The 13,731-nt window shown below is 37.5% G+C and overlaps 6 protein-coding genes across 6 annotated transcripts; 5 read left to right on the top strand and 1 right to left on the bottom strand.

Moving 5' to 3' along the window:
- Positions 1 to 1,116: 1,116 nt before the first annotated feature.
- Positions 1,117 to 1,800, top strand: RHIMIDRAFT_237473 (uncharacterized protein; the record flags this gene model as incomplete). Its single annotated transcript, XM_023608766.1, has 4 exons — positions 1,117 to 1,227; positions 1,284 to 1,325; positions 1,381 to 1,539; positions 1,591 to 1,800. 4 exons carry the CDS (start codon positions 1,117 to 1,119, stop codon positions 1,798 to 1,800), a joined length of 522 nt encoding a protein of 173 aa, XP_023466256.1.
- A 56-nt stretch (positions 1,801 to 1,856) lies between these two features.
- RHIMIDRAFT_237472 (uncharacterized protein) lies at positions 1,857 to 3,676 on the top strand (the record flags this gene model as incomplete). Its single annotated transcript, XM_023608765.1, has 2 exons — positions 1,857 to 2,048; positions 2,108 to 3,676. The coding sequence occupies 2 exons, from the start codon at positions 1,857 to 1,859 to the stop codon at positions 3,674 to 3,676; spliced, it is 1,761 nt and encodes a 586-aa protein (XP_023466255.1).
- A 174-nt stretch (positions 3,677 to 3,850) lies between these two features.
- RHIMIDRAFT_282511 (kinase-like protein) lies at positions 3,851 to 6,837 on the bottom strand. Its single transcript, XM_023613074.1, has 4 exons — positions 6,532 to 6,837; positions 6,359 to 6,474; positions 4,546 to 6,301; positions 3,851 to 4,489 (listed from the first exon to the last, which is right to left on the bottom strand). The coding sequence occupies exons 1-4, from the start codon at positions 6,692 to 6,694 to the stop codon at positions 4,182 to 4,184; spliced, it is 2,343 nt and encodes a 780-aa protein (XP_023466254.1). The 5' UTR covers positions 6,695 to 6,837; the 3' UTR covers positions 3,851 to 4,181.
- Positions 6,838 to 8,195: 1,358 nt separating this feature from the next.
- RHIMIDRAFT_282509 (ribosomal protein S4e) lies at positions 8,196 to 9,597 on the top strand. Its single transcript, XM_023613073.1, is given in 4 exon segments — positions 8,196 to 8,314; positions 8,506 to 8,694; positions 8,710 to 8,711; positions 8,803 to 9,597. 4 exon segments carry the CDS (start codon positions 8,266 to 8,268, stop codon positions 9,328 to 9,330), a joined length of 768 nt encoding a protein of 255 aa, XP_023466253.1. The 5' UTR covers positions 8,196 to 8,265; the 3' UTR covers positions 9,331 to 9,597.
- Positions 9,598 to 9,610: 13 nt separating this feature from the next.
- RHIMIDRAFT_133729 (WD40 repeat-like protein) lies at positions 9,611 to 11,257 on the top strand. Its single transcript, XM_023605575.1, has 9 exons — positions 9,611 to 9,786; positions 9,838 to 9,916; positions 9,974 to 10,047; positions 10,103 to 10,174; positions 10,226 to 10,398; positions 10,453 to 10,563; positions 10,619 to 10,752; positions 10,812 to 11,022; positions 11,087 to 11,257. The coding sequence occupies exons 1-9, from the start codon at positions 9,731 to 9,733 to the stop codon at positions 11,161 to 11,163; spliced, it is 987 nt and encodes a 328-aa protein (XP_023466252.1). The 5' UTR covers positions 9,611 to 9,730; the 3' UTR covers positions 11,164 to 11,257.
- A 733-nt stretch (positions 11,258 to 11,990) lies between these two features.
- RHIMIDRAFT_202688 (uncharacterized protein) lies at positions 11,991 to 12,479 on the top strand (the record flags this gene model as incomplete). Its single annotated transcript, XM_023606627.1, has 2 exons — positions 11,991 to 12,127; positions 12,197 to 12,479. Coding segments are annotated over 2 exons (420 nt in total), but the record flags the coding sequence as incomplete, so codon positions are not given.
- Positions 12,480 to 13,731: the final 1,252 nt, after the last annotated feature.

Genomic DNA, 13,731 nt, shown 5'->3' with positions numbered 1-13,731 from the left:
AAGGGAGTGTATGTTCGTGATAAATGAGAGGCTCTATTGTGCTTGTTTTTTTAGTTAAGCCTGTATATATTAAATGCTAAAGAAAAGATGGTAAATAAACATCTCTTGGTCCCTATATGTCTAGAATACCCTATAGTTCCTTTGCTGGGAGTTTATAGATCAGATGTTTCAGAAAATCTTTATTACTGTTGACTGTAAACGATGTAAAGAGACAATATCTTTATTCTAAACATAAGGCACGAGGTTCCCCTGGCAACCTGTAGGTTGGACCTTTAGTGCTGTGCAATCTGAGTAAGTTTTTATACACCATTTTCATAAATTATTCGTACACAATTTAAACCCAGCAACAACTACACTTTAGTTGGCTATCAACCTTTTCTTTATCATTAAAAAGGCAATGAAGATATTTTTGATATATATATATAAGATAAATGTGGTCAGCGCTTATGAATAACACGTAACTGAAAAAAGTTGTTAGAGACTTTATATAAATAATCTGATTTTGACTTCTTTTTCCTTTTTCTTTGGACCAAAAAGCAAGACCAGCTATTCCCCAGCTAGCCCTAAGGTATGTTATATTCTTTACTCTTGTAAGGAACTGGTATGTAGTATTATAGATCATAAAATCGAAACAGTACCGGTGCTAGTTGGGGAGTAGTTTGATTCTTACCAAACTTTGGTTCTATCCACCCCTTCAACTCCTTCCGCTCCTTTGGCCACTCTCTCTTGCTCTCTCTTGCTCTCTCTCTCTTACTTTTTCGGGCTGGTTATCGCCAACCCTTTATGATGCACTTCGAGTAAGATATTAATAACCTCTCTATATGTTTACTTACTTTTCTTGTTTCTTTTTTCTCTTATAAATCCTCTTCTTTATAATTTAAGTATTTAATATCACTGTAAATAACTGGTTTACTAATCATTTCTTTATCCATTCTTTTGCTTCTTGTGAGCTCTCTTTTATCATTATTTGTTGTCTGAAATTATTATTTTTTTTATCAGTATGCGAATAATTTGTGAATAAAGTGTAAACAGTGCTACGCTTAACAGTCACAGACGGACTACTTTTTTGCGATAGTTAAGAGTGCAAAAAAAAAAAGAGGTTTATAATCCTATTTCATGTCAACAGAAGAAAAGAACATAACAAGCGAAACTGCCACAGCAGAGGGAGCTGAACAAATTGACCTTGTTGCCAAAGAATGGATTCAAGCACAAACTGAGAAAGAAGTGGTACGGCGTCGAATATGGATAGTCATTAAATACTAAAATGGTTATATTGCAAATAGAAACGTATTCGAGATGTCGGCTCAAGTGTGATTCCACTCAAGGTTCTTTGTGAATAAAAAAAAACGATCATTAGGCTTTATTCTAATATTAGAGTAGACTCTGAATTGTGGAATTATTCCCAACTTTGATAATAAGAAGCCAAGAGCCATCAATCGAATTGAACTTGATACAAATATTGATCTATCCAAGGTCCAACAAATCATGGTTTCACCAGCCGTTTCATACCCGCATAAACAGCACTTTAACTATGTGAATGTAAATATTCTATATTGTTAAAATGATAAATACTAATAATTGTGTCAACAGCTCATTCTAGTGACTGGTCAGCCCATTCCATTCTTAGCTCCTTATCTCTATCAAACCAATCTAAAGGTGACGCAACCTGAGAGAGAGGAAGAGGGTCGTAAATATCCAAGCAAGCAAGTTATTTTGAAAAATGACTTGAGAGAATATTTACTGATAAACAAGAATGGTATTTGTGCCCGTTTTACTATTCATGAATATCACAGTGTATAAATAAAATAAATTCAGTGATAATTTCTTTCTCTCTTTCTTCCTTTTTTTAAATATAAATGTACAGCAACAATCGTCATCAATATATAAACGCTTACGAGAGTCAAGAGGATACTGAGTTTTTGGATAGTTCAACTGATGTTGCAAGTGATGCCGATGACGTTGCAGATCGAAATGACCATCACCGACGAAGAGCTCCACTTAACAAAAAGAGAATTGCTACATATGATGCATTAACCGATGAACAAAAAGTAAAGAAAAAGAATGTACAATAGTATAATTTGTTGAAATCTCATTTATATAATCATAGGGGATTCTTCGTCGTCAACTTAAATCATCAAGGTTCAACAAGTATCCTCCTGAAGTACCACCGACGAAATTAGCCATATTTGACTTTGATAACACACTCTTCTTCTCACCACAGCTCAGTCCAACAATCTGGAGTAAGCGATTTCTTGGCCTGGTTGCTGCCGAAAGCGTCTGGGGACCAGGCTGGTGGAGAGATGAGCGCAGTCTAGACCTGGGGCCCTTTGAAGAACTCAAGGCAAAGGCTTGGGAGGGATACTGGAACGAGACGATTGTAAGTAAGGCGCGGGAATGCATAGCGGATCCTGAGACGATGACAGTCATTTTGACCGGACGACGGTATCACCCGTTTCACAAATATATACCCATCATGCTGGACTCCAAGGGCCTCGTCTTTGATCTTATCGGACTACGGCCAGATCCTGAATCAATTTCAGATGTTCATTGGATTGCAAACGATTATGGAAGAAAAGTGTTGACGTACAATGTCGTACCATCCGTGTTTGAGTCAACTGCACACTTCAAAGAGGGGTTTATTGCCAACATTTTGCATAAGGTCAAAAGCATTGAGAGCATCGAGCTGTGGGATGATCGCGTACCTCATGTCAAAAATTTTAAGATCTTTTTAAAATCTCTTCGTCAAGACGGTGTTATTAGAAGTAGTAAAGTACATGGAGTGCCAGGCGTGAAGCCGGTATACAATCCTGAATGGGAAGCTGGAATAGTACTTCGCATTATCAATTCACACAACTACGCACTAAAGGCAAAATACAATGGTGCCAGATTTGAATATCGTGATGTGGTTGAAAATACCATGCAAATTGAAGATGATACAAATCCCATTTGTTTTGCCAGAAAGTACCTGACGATCGTACCGACTGAGGATTCAACTGGTATAAGACTGAAGAACGAAAGCCAAGCGCGACTCAAGAGTATGTTTGAACCTTTATTCAAGGAGAGAATGGAGATCTATTACCAAAAGCACGGCCACTTCAAAGGACAGGAGGAGCCTGTATTCTTTGGAAAGTACTGTATGCTTAATGAAAGAATAATCAGACACACCTGCTGTGGTTTTGTGGGTTACACGTCTAGACTTCGTATAGATGGCATTTCGCCTCCAGGAAAGCCTTGGCTCCTTTTAAAGGTCACTGTTCCCAAAGATGATCCCAGCGAAGAGCATGGTCATATTCTTCCACTATGGTATAAACCCTCAGATGAAAATGTTTTTAGAAAATTATCCCATCACTGGGAAAACATCAGACAAGAATATCAAACTGAAGTTGAAGGAAAGATTACCTATGATTATAAGCTAAATGTGCAGCAGGCAAGATGGGATACGATAAGAAAACAAAGAAAGAAGGAAAAAGATAGAGTGAAGGCAGTTATAGACCATACATATGACAGAGGGACCCACAAGATGGATCACCCACACAGTACAAAGAATTGGAGAAAAGATCATCGACAGAACAATGACCCATACCCTAGACACCATGGTCCTTCAAATAAGCATCCATATGATCCAACCAACTCTCCATATCCAGACCAGTCTTCTTTTACAGGAAGATGGAAGTAACTAGGATTCAAGAGATCAAAATACCATTGATATGCATTATTTTCATCTTTAAACATTTTGTAGCAGCATTCATTCAATGCAAAAACATTTATGCTTCATATCAACCATGCTAATAAAAGCTACAAATATTAAAAAAAATATAGAAAGGACATGAAATTGGATTTATATACACTTTTTTATTGCTTTTTTGTGGCTTTTTATGTTTACAAGAAAGAACCAAAAAAGAGGGCGAAAAGATTGTCTGTCTACCCTTCTTGTTTATTCTATTGTTTGCTGTTGATTTCTTTTCAGCTGTTCTATTTCCTTTCTTAAGGCTTCATTTTCTCGAACTAGCTTTTCTCTCTCCTTTGATGAACTAATCAACAGCTGTTGAAGGTGTTCCATGGTGGCAGTGATATCTGCAGACAAGTGGGCAGACGCTGTTGATGAAGATGATGAACTTGACGGTCTACTGCTAAGACTATACAAAAGATGAGTTAATAAGAAAGGCTATTGAATGTCATGGTTACCTTTGATCATCGTTATGTACATTGTTATTCATTGGTTTTTTGAAAGCTTCGGAAACAGTTCTACTACGGGGAGTTGAGGAAAAGGTTGGTGTATATACCGAGGGCAGGGTGGCAAGTAAGCTGTGAACCATGTTTTTTTGTATCTCGGTTTGCTTGAGCAGGTTATCCATATGAGAGTATACCATGTGTGGGAAGTTTGAGTCTAGGATACGATGAGCTTGTCCTCTCGAAAGAGAACTTGAGGGTGAAATGGCGGGAGAAGGAGCGACTGTAGATTGTGGAGATTCATATTGTATAGATTTTTCTATAAAAAGAAGTATAAGTTAAAAAAAAAAGCTCCTTTCTCAAATGAAAACTTACCATCTTTATCTTGTTTACCAGAATCGCTTGGCGTATTTGAGCCACCGGTTAACTCAAAACGACCTTTCTTTCGGCACTCAGGGGGCAACACAGTGGGTACTTCGCAGTATGGACCGGCCATTAATTCTGGTTTCTCAATTGAGAATCGACTCACTTTGCTGCTGATAGATGGATCTCTGTAAAGGACAGACGACTGAGAGCTTTCCCTGGTAAGGGGCGCACTGTGTAACGTTTGAGTCTCGGCAGACGGCGCCGCACAACAGGCATTGCTACCATTACTGTTGTGGCTCACCTCAAACCTTGACTTACGCTCCATTAGACTGTCTTGACGGCAAAGGTTTTTAGCATCTGACCAATGCAGTTCATCAGATGCAGGTGTTGTCGGACGAGTGACAGATGGAGTCTGGTTAACACTGAATCGACCCTTCTTGAACTCGCCTTCTTGCAAGGTGCTACAGTTACTATTGATGGTTGATACAGCCGAAATGGAGCCAGCATGAGAAATACCAAGACCAACGCCTGGATGGTTAATGTCAATATGAGCAGAGGTAGGAGGGGAGTAGGATGAAGGCGAGGCCTGGAGGTCGGTCGTGTTGATAGAGTGGTTGTAATCTTCAATGACAAATCGGGATTTTTTGGGAGCTGCTACTGTAGGTGTAGACGATGGCAGCACAGGTGTCACGGGTTCATCTGGCGATTTATCAGCAGACGGAAGTGGCGCATCCTTGATAGTCACATCACCAAATGTGATGTGTTTCTTTTCAGTCCCATTATTTACAGATTTGGTTCTGTCTGGTTTAGGTGGGTCTTCCTTGAACTTGACAACTGATTTGGATCGACTAGGAGCGTCTGCTGTTGCGGCCGGTATTGTTACTGCAGGCGTAGTTACTGTTGGTGCTGTGACCGGTGTTGCTACTGCTAGCTCAGTTGCCACGGGTGTCATCGTTTGTTTAGTTGAGTCTTTTTCATCTTCAGGACTATCAAAATCCCAATTCTGGTCACTGGCTGAAAACATAATGTGCTTCTTTGGTAATCGTTTGTGGGGGCGCATATCCAAGGGAGGCACAAGGGCAAGAACAGATTTCACAAGATACTCCTTCCTCTTGGCCTGCTTAAAGAATGGATGAAGCAGCAATTTGTCAGCTGAAGGTCGTTTGGAAGGATCCTTTTGTAAACAAATGTCGACCAATTCTTTAAACGTTTTGGAGTATTTGTGTTTACAGTTCTCCCGATCGAGAGTAGGTGGTGCATTTGAGAGCGTCATCATCAAGACCTTCATAGGAGGATACTTGGCAAATGGAGCATGACCTGTAGCCAATTCGTATGCAGTGATACCAAAGCTCCATATATCTGCCTTATAATCATAACCAGACTGTTCCATGACCTCAGGTGCCATCCAGCAAGGTGTGCCCACAAAGGTTTTTCTCATTTCATTATTCTCCGTTAATGAGCTTGAAACACCAAAGTCAGCCAAGAGTACAGTGCCTTGGTCATCCATCAGTAGATTACCAGCCTTGACATCACGGTGAATGTGACCATTTTTGTGCAAATAGATAAGGCCTTCTAATGCTTGTTTGAGAATAGTAGCAATTGAGATTTCATCAAAGCCATCCGGAAAGCCCGACTTCATAATGTCCAAGCAAGAGCCAGCTGCTAAATAGGGTGTGACAATATAGAGTTTAGATCCGTTCACAAAAGACCCATAAACTGGCAAAACATTTGGATGTTTTGATAAAGCCATTAATGCTGTTTCACGCTAATAATAAAAATCAATATCTGTCGGTTCGTTTCGAAATATGTCATCTATTTTTACTCGAAGTTCATCGATTTGATTCCTTTCAAACATATCCAAATCGATCATCTTTACGGCCACCTTCTTTTTCAATGGCTTGTACATTGCTTCATAGACAACAGCGGAAGAGCCGTAGCCTGTAGTGAAAATGAGTTTATATAGATGACTTGGTATATGTCTATATTTATATGTACCAATTGGTTTTCCTATTTCAAAATCCTCGTACTTGTTTGCCCAATTTGATTCAGTAGGTACAGCCTGTTCTGAATCAATTGAGTGTATGGGTATCTTCAGATGAAGACCTTCAGATACACTCAAAGAACGTTTTGTCTGCTTGGGAACAGGCAAGTTCGACATGAATTAGAGGCTAATTGATCTGTTTTTTGGTCGGGAAAAGGGTGATTGTTGTTATCTGTGTAATGTAGTAAAATGCTTATTGTTCTCTTTTTGTGTCGCTTTTGTTGTGGTCGCTGGTTCTTATTTTGTGTGGAAAATAAAAAAAAAATAGAGGGAAAAAGAATATAAAAAATAGATTTTGAAATTTAGTTTTATCCAATAAAAAAATATTTTTTCCTTCTCTCTCTCTTCACAGGCTTAAACTCAAAAGGACAATAAGAGTGCAGCATTGAATAATGCCCTAGGAGAATTATTGTCACGATGATATCAGAAAGAGACATAGTTTTATTCTATCATCAATGCATGTGTCCGTTCATATGATTTGTTGAAGCTATTTCGTTCAATATGTCAGTTTATTCTACAAGCTATGCTTATTGAACACGAGCATTCATGCTAATTGACTCAATACTGTCGTTTGTTATAAACCAGATAATGGGGGGGCCATTCTATGGCAATGATGACATGTTCACTATATTTGGATATAGCGTACCTCATCGCCATATTTTACTCTCTCTCTATTATACTCTGTCTTTGTACACTGAATGGAAACTACGGGAATATTAATCAGCAATTACAACATGTAAAGATAGTATTGAAGCTATATGAAATCAATTAGTCACTATTATCGAATTGTACGTATGAACATCATCCGTAGTATCTGTCTCTCTTTTTTTGCTCTCGCTTTCTCTCTCACAAATTGATCTTTTCCAGGCGGCATTTAAAAATTGACTGACTGTGTTTACTTTTTAACCTAAGACCATTAGAAAAATTTTGTGAATAACCGGAGATTGAAGTGAGAGATTACAGACATTAAATATGGGACAAACTGTCTATGTAATGAAATACTCATGTCACCTGTGTCTTTTATTAGACCTTTGCATTATTAAGACATGAAAAATGAACTAATGTTTAGTTTTCATCTTTGTCTTGGTTGATGTTGACATTTTAAAGTAGTTTATTGTCAAAAACAGTCATTAAGCCAAGAGATACCAATCTTTTTTCAAAACACGTGTACTGTATAAAATTGACCTATCTATTTTGATTATAGATGATCATTCATAGTGGTAAAAGAGGAGAAACACAACACTAATACCATCAATACTGCCTTGACTTTGCTTTAGCTGTTTATTAGCTTGCAAAAATATCGTCAATAAGTTCGGCTGGACGCGTCTTCTTTTAATATGCTCATAAACTGACTTCAACTGCACCAGTCATCCCGTGTTTCCTCTTTACTTTTGCTCAATAGCTACTTTCCTACAGAAGGGCGCCATAACATAGAGTCTAAATTTCTGGGTATATTCTGGGCTAGGTTGCACAGGAAAATGTCCGGCGGCTTGTCCGAGGGAGAGATGAAGAGATGAGAAGGGGGACAAGAATAAGTCTCGAAATTTTTTATTAAGACCACACATCCCATTCAATCCCTCTCTCTCTCTTTTATCCTTTTATTTATAATTAAAGATGGTAAGCAAAGTAATCCATAGATAATGCATCCATCTAACACTATCCCATAGGCTCGTGGTCCTAAGAAGCACATGAAGCGTTTGGCAGCTCCCAAGCATTGGATGCTTGATAAACTTTTGGGTATGTCTTTAATTCGAGAGGGAAGACAGTGAACATTTCGAAATGGTTAAAATGATGACAAAAAAAAAAATCAATAGTCAAGCTCAACAATCGTAATAACAATTGACGAGTATTTTCTTAACTGATAAACTTTTATTGAAGCAACTGTCTCCCTCTCTATAACAATGAATTATATTCTAACATACTCTTAGGTAACTATGCCCCTAAGCCTTCTTCTGGTCCTCACAAGACTCGTGAATGTTTACCCTTGATCGTTTTCATTCGTAACCGCTTAAAGTACGCTCTTAACGGCCGCGAAGTTCAATCTATCTTGATGCAACGTCTGGTCAAGGTCGACGGTAAGGTCCGTACTGATTCCACTTTTCCTGCTGGTTTCATGGGTAAGTGTTAAAAAAATGGGGTATAGGCTTGAGTTTTATTGACGGCTAAGCTTTGACGAATCCCGGATGCTCTTTTTTGCTTGCTTTTTTTAATTTGACATAACAGACGTTATCCAAATTGAAAAAACTGGTGAAAACTTCCGTCTCGTCTATGACGTTAAAGGTCGCTTTGCTGTTCACCGCATCACTGATGAAGAAGCCAAGTACAAATTGTGCAAGGTTAAGAAGGTTTTGGTTGGTGCCAAGGGTATTCCCTACATCACCACACACGATGGTCGTACCATCCGTTACCCTGATCCTTTGATCAAGGCTAACGATACCATCCGTTTCAACCTTGAAACTGGTAAGATTGAAGACTTTGTCAAGTTCGACGTCGGTAACGTCGTTATGGTCACTGGTGGTCGTAACATTGGTCGTGTTGGTCAACTCATTCACCGTGAACGTCACATTGGTGGCTTTGAAATTGTTCACATCAAGGACGCTCTTGACCGTGTCTTTGCTACTCGTATCTCCAACGTTTTCACTATTGGCCAAGGTACTAAGCCTTGGATCTCTCTTCCCAAGGGTAAGGGCGTCAAGCTCTCTATTACTGAAGAACGTGATCGCCGTAGAGCTGCTGCTACTGCCACTCACTAAAAAAATCACGGATTTTTTTAGAATAAATCATCATTTTGCTTTGTAGGACCTCTCTCATTGTTCTCTTCCCTTGTTCATTATCATTTTGCTATTGTACATAATTATTATTTTATTATTAAACAAAAGAAAAATAGTATGTTTAGTTTTTATAAGAATTGCGTCACGACGATTGGTGGGGTTGAACTTGAGTTGAGCATGAAACCCACATCATTATGCAGAACTTTTTTTTTATTTCTATTTTTTTCTTTTACACATTTTCTTATCCCCAATACACATACAACAACATATTTATACAAAATGACAATCATTGACACTGAATGTATTTCAAGGTAAAGGGAAAAAGAAGGTGGCTTAACCAAACGTAACTTTAAACTAAACGACAAAACACAGTGGTACAGACATGTTTATAAAGCCGAGGCCGATTGTTCATGATCAAAAAGTGACCATCCACCACTGGTAAAGAAAAGACATCAAATGTTTGAATAGCGTATCAACGTTTGACTGTAGGCAGTTACGAGATTTATTATTGACAGATAAACAATTTGAAAATGAATTGATTGTCCCGACGGGACATGATATCTATAAAGTAATATAAACATCACATAGTAAAAAAAAAAAAAAAATAGTTAACGTCTGTCTGTAGTATAACTATATTACCGGACAAAGAGGATATCTCATGAAGGGAATTGGATATAACCCTACTTGTATGGCATCTGGGTAAGTACAAGAGGGGTCTATTTGATAAAGTGAACATAACCTATATATTTATCAGATATGGATACTGGGCAGCTGGTGGACAACATGGCGATTTGACAATCAAAGATATCAAAAGTGACTATCAGATGTAAGAGAATAGATGGACATGGTTGAACAAGGAAGCTCAATTACGTAATAGGCATATAACTTCCGCACCAGGTTGCACGATTAACAATGGACTCTGTTTTTCTCGTTGCTTAAACGGAGAAATAAGGTTATTGGTGTCAAACAACGATACGACAATTCGTGTATTTAGTGTACCAGACTTGAAGCTGTTGGAGACACTAGAGTTTAGGACAGCTGTAAATCATAGTAAGCTTGACCATATATCATATTGTGTGTGAGTTAATAATAATAAAAAAAAAGCGTCTGTCAGTCCAAACGGTAGGAAGATGGTTACTGTCGGAGACGATAATCGGGTATTATTATTCAATATTTCCTATTCTGGGAATTATGAATTAATGCAAACAATGGCAGGTAAGGGAAAAAAAAAAGACTTGCATATTAAAAAAGCTAAATCAACATTTTATAGTATCAAAGGATGCCAATTTCTCTATAGCATGGAATCATACATCTGATAAATTTGCAGTGTCGAGTCAGGATGGGTCTGTGCACGTGTGGGATATTCGACATTCAGATCCTCTCGCTAAATTTACAAGTGTTCATGTAAGAAACAAAGAGTAAGAAAAAAAAGGGGGGGAAACGAGATTGACGAGATGTTGTAGCCTTCGATTACAAAAGGAGCAGCAAGATGTGTAAAGTTCACACAAGCGGGAGCCATCGATCTGCTAGCATTTACAGAGCACGTATCTCACGTTCACGTTATTGATGCCCGAACATTTGATGGACAACAAACATTAAGAGTTGGATCAGCTGGACATGATACACCCATTACTGGTTTATGTTTTTCTGCGGATAGTAAAAAAATGTTTATAGGTAGATAGGGAAAGAGAGAGAGAGAGATTGCTCTTTAAGAAAGTATTGCTGATCGTCTAATTAGGCTTAGAGAACGCGGTTTTAGATTTTAATGTGGATACGGGTACACGAAGACGATTTCCTGGAGGTATCTTGATATAATGTAAATTGTTCATATGTATAAACTTCTCTTTGTATATTCGGTTTTTTAAATTAAAGCAATTGTGTAATAAAAATGGTTAATCTTTAATTTTATGTAGCACATCCAAGGCAGATCGACAGTTGCATGAATTTATTTTGACAATAGTTCATTGGACTGTTGCTATAGTTGCTAATATATCATATTTTATCATGACAACCATACGTTTAAATAGCGTGCTATGCGTAGAAATACACTATCTTATTCAGTCATAATGATGGTGTTTATTTTGCTGAGAAGAAGAATAGTCTGGAAAATTTTCTAGAAAGTACTTAAACTATGTCATATGCTTGTTACAAATAAGACAGTGACACTTTACATCAGACACCATCGGAGTTGATCATCACGTACCTGTTTTATATCTGGTAATGGCTATGAAATCACCAATTTTTTTTTCTTTTCCTCTGCTCCCCCCTTTTCTCCTTTCACCCCACTACTCTACTTGTATATATAGATACACATATAAGTCACTCTTTTTTCTTTCTTTCTTAATTTTGCAAGTATCTGTGGCACCCATGGATGACAGCTCGAGTGAAGACCTGTTTAGCTTAATTAATTTCAGTGGCGAACAAGAGGAGGATTTAAATGAGCCACCACAACCGTCTTCATCTACCTCTGTGGCGCCTCATAAACATATAACCTTTATGGAACCCAACATAGACGTGTTGATAGACTATCCTGTAAATAAACTATACGAAAAATACTTTAGACAAAATGAACTTCCTTGTAATATAAAGTAGGTGATTTGTACCTATGTAGATTTAATAGAATTAACCTTCTTTATACTAGTACATATAAACTAGAAATAGCGGAGCAACCTGTACAGTGCCGGATTAGTAGTGACAATGACAAAGACCGAAGACCGATCGATCCTGCGCCGATAATTAAATTAACAGTTTTAGACAAAGACAATCAAAGAATTCAAGAGTAATAGTACACAGTAGTAGAAATTGCAGCATAAGCATCAATTTGTTTAATCACATGTTGTTATTATAGTCCAGGGGAAAGTCCGTTTTATGTTATGCATGTCTCGCTCTGGTCTGTGGACATGAAGACACAGTATGATCTTGTAGAAAATAGTCGAGTCTTGACTGGGTCACTCGTCAGCTCCCCTTCGCTTCTTAAAGACTTACAAGATGAATTCGCTTACTTTTTTGCGTTCTCTGACCTGAGCATACGATTGACAGGTCGATATCGATTACGATTTAGTCTAGTTCATATAGCAAGGTATAAAAAAAAGAGGTCACTTGTAAAAAATTACTTAAACAGGATTGAGTAGGAATGAAATAGTAGACCAAGTATTTTCTGATCCATTTACGACTTATTCAGCAAAAACCTATCCTGGAATGAAGAGTAGGTGTTTCTATGTTTTTAGATATTTTTCGACTGTCTAATTTTTGCTTTTGTTAGAATCAAGTGAATTGGCTAAACATTTGGCAAAGCAAGGCTTAAAAATAACCATTCGTACACAAACAAGGTCCAAAAAATAAACTATGTGTCACAATGATTAAACCTTATTACCCGACCTTATTACCCGTCTTTCTATAAATGGGTTGAAAGATTGAATATCTGGGTACTCTACCATTGGATAGATTTTGTGGTTGCGATGAGTATTCCCAAAGTCTAGATTTAGCACAAGCTTGAGCAAAATATACACGGTTTATAATTAATCGTGAATAAACAAAAAGCCATGAGTGTCTTTTTTGTATGTTTTACTTGATTTCAGTGCAATCAGATGTTGATTTATAACCGATTTCAGGCTGTTTTCTCTTTTTCTTTTTTCTTTGGAACCTTAAAGAAGAAAAGATTCGGGGTTACTTAAGGATCCTGCCATTGGTGCACGAAATGAATGAAAACCAGAAAAAAAAGAGTTTACGACATAGCGAATCATCGAGACTTGGTTAGAAATCACAAAAGTACAACACAAGGGGTTTTGCTACATGAGCAGATGTAGATACAGGTTTATTTAATAGAAAAAGATAAAAAATATCCTAATCATGAATAACTACTCATTGAACATCACTTTACAATAGCTCTTTGCAGCCATTCGTCATAACCAACCTGTCTCAAAAAATTTTATTCAAGCTCTTCCAGCCTTTCCTTTGAGCCAGAGCAAAGATTATTTTGGATAATAGAACATAATTTGTTTGATCAGTATCTATTGTTGATGTTCATTTTGTGGAAGCAATCTGTCCGTAGCAGTCCATAACCATCATCGTGCGCACTTTGTAATTGACTGATTGATTTTTTTTTTTGTTTTAAATTGCCAAAAGGTTCAGAAAGAAGCAAAAGATGCCTTTCTTTCTCTTAGGATCCCTTTATTCGCCTGCACTTTATCTTTGTAGTAAAAGAAATGGATGCTGTCACCTTTTATATGAATATGATCAGATCTGATAACCCTCTTCTTAAAGAACAGGATACTATGTAGACTAAACATGTTTTCTTTCTTTTTTTTTTTTTACACATAAATAATCATTAAGTAGCAAAGTGAGATCGTTTTCATATGCAGATTCTTCTTCAATAGTAACTCC

Source organism: Rhizopus microsporus (genome assembly GCF_002708625.1).
Source record: "Rhizopus microsporus ATCC 52813 unplaced genomic scaffold scaffold_8, whole genome shotgun sequence".
NCBI lineage: Eukaryota > Fungi > Mucoromycota > Mucoromycetes > Mucorales > Rhizopodaceae > Rhizopus > Rhizopus microsporus.
The sequence above is the reverse complement of the archived record's forward strand: the minus strand, read 5'-3'. Positions and strand labels throughout refer to the sequence as shown.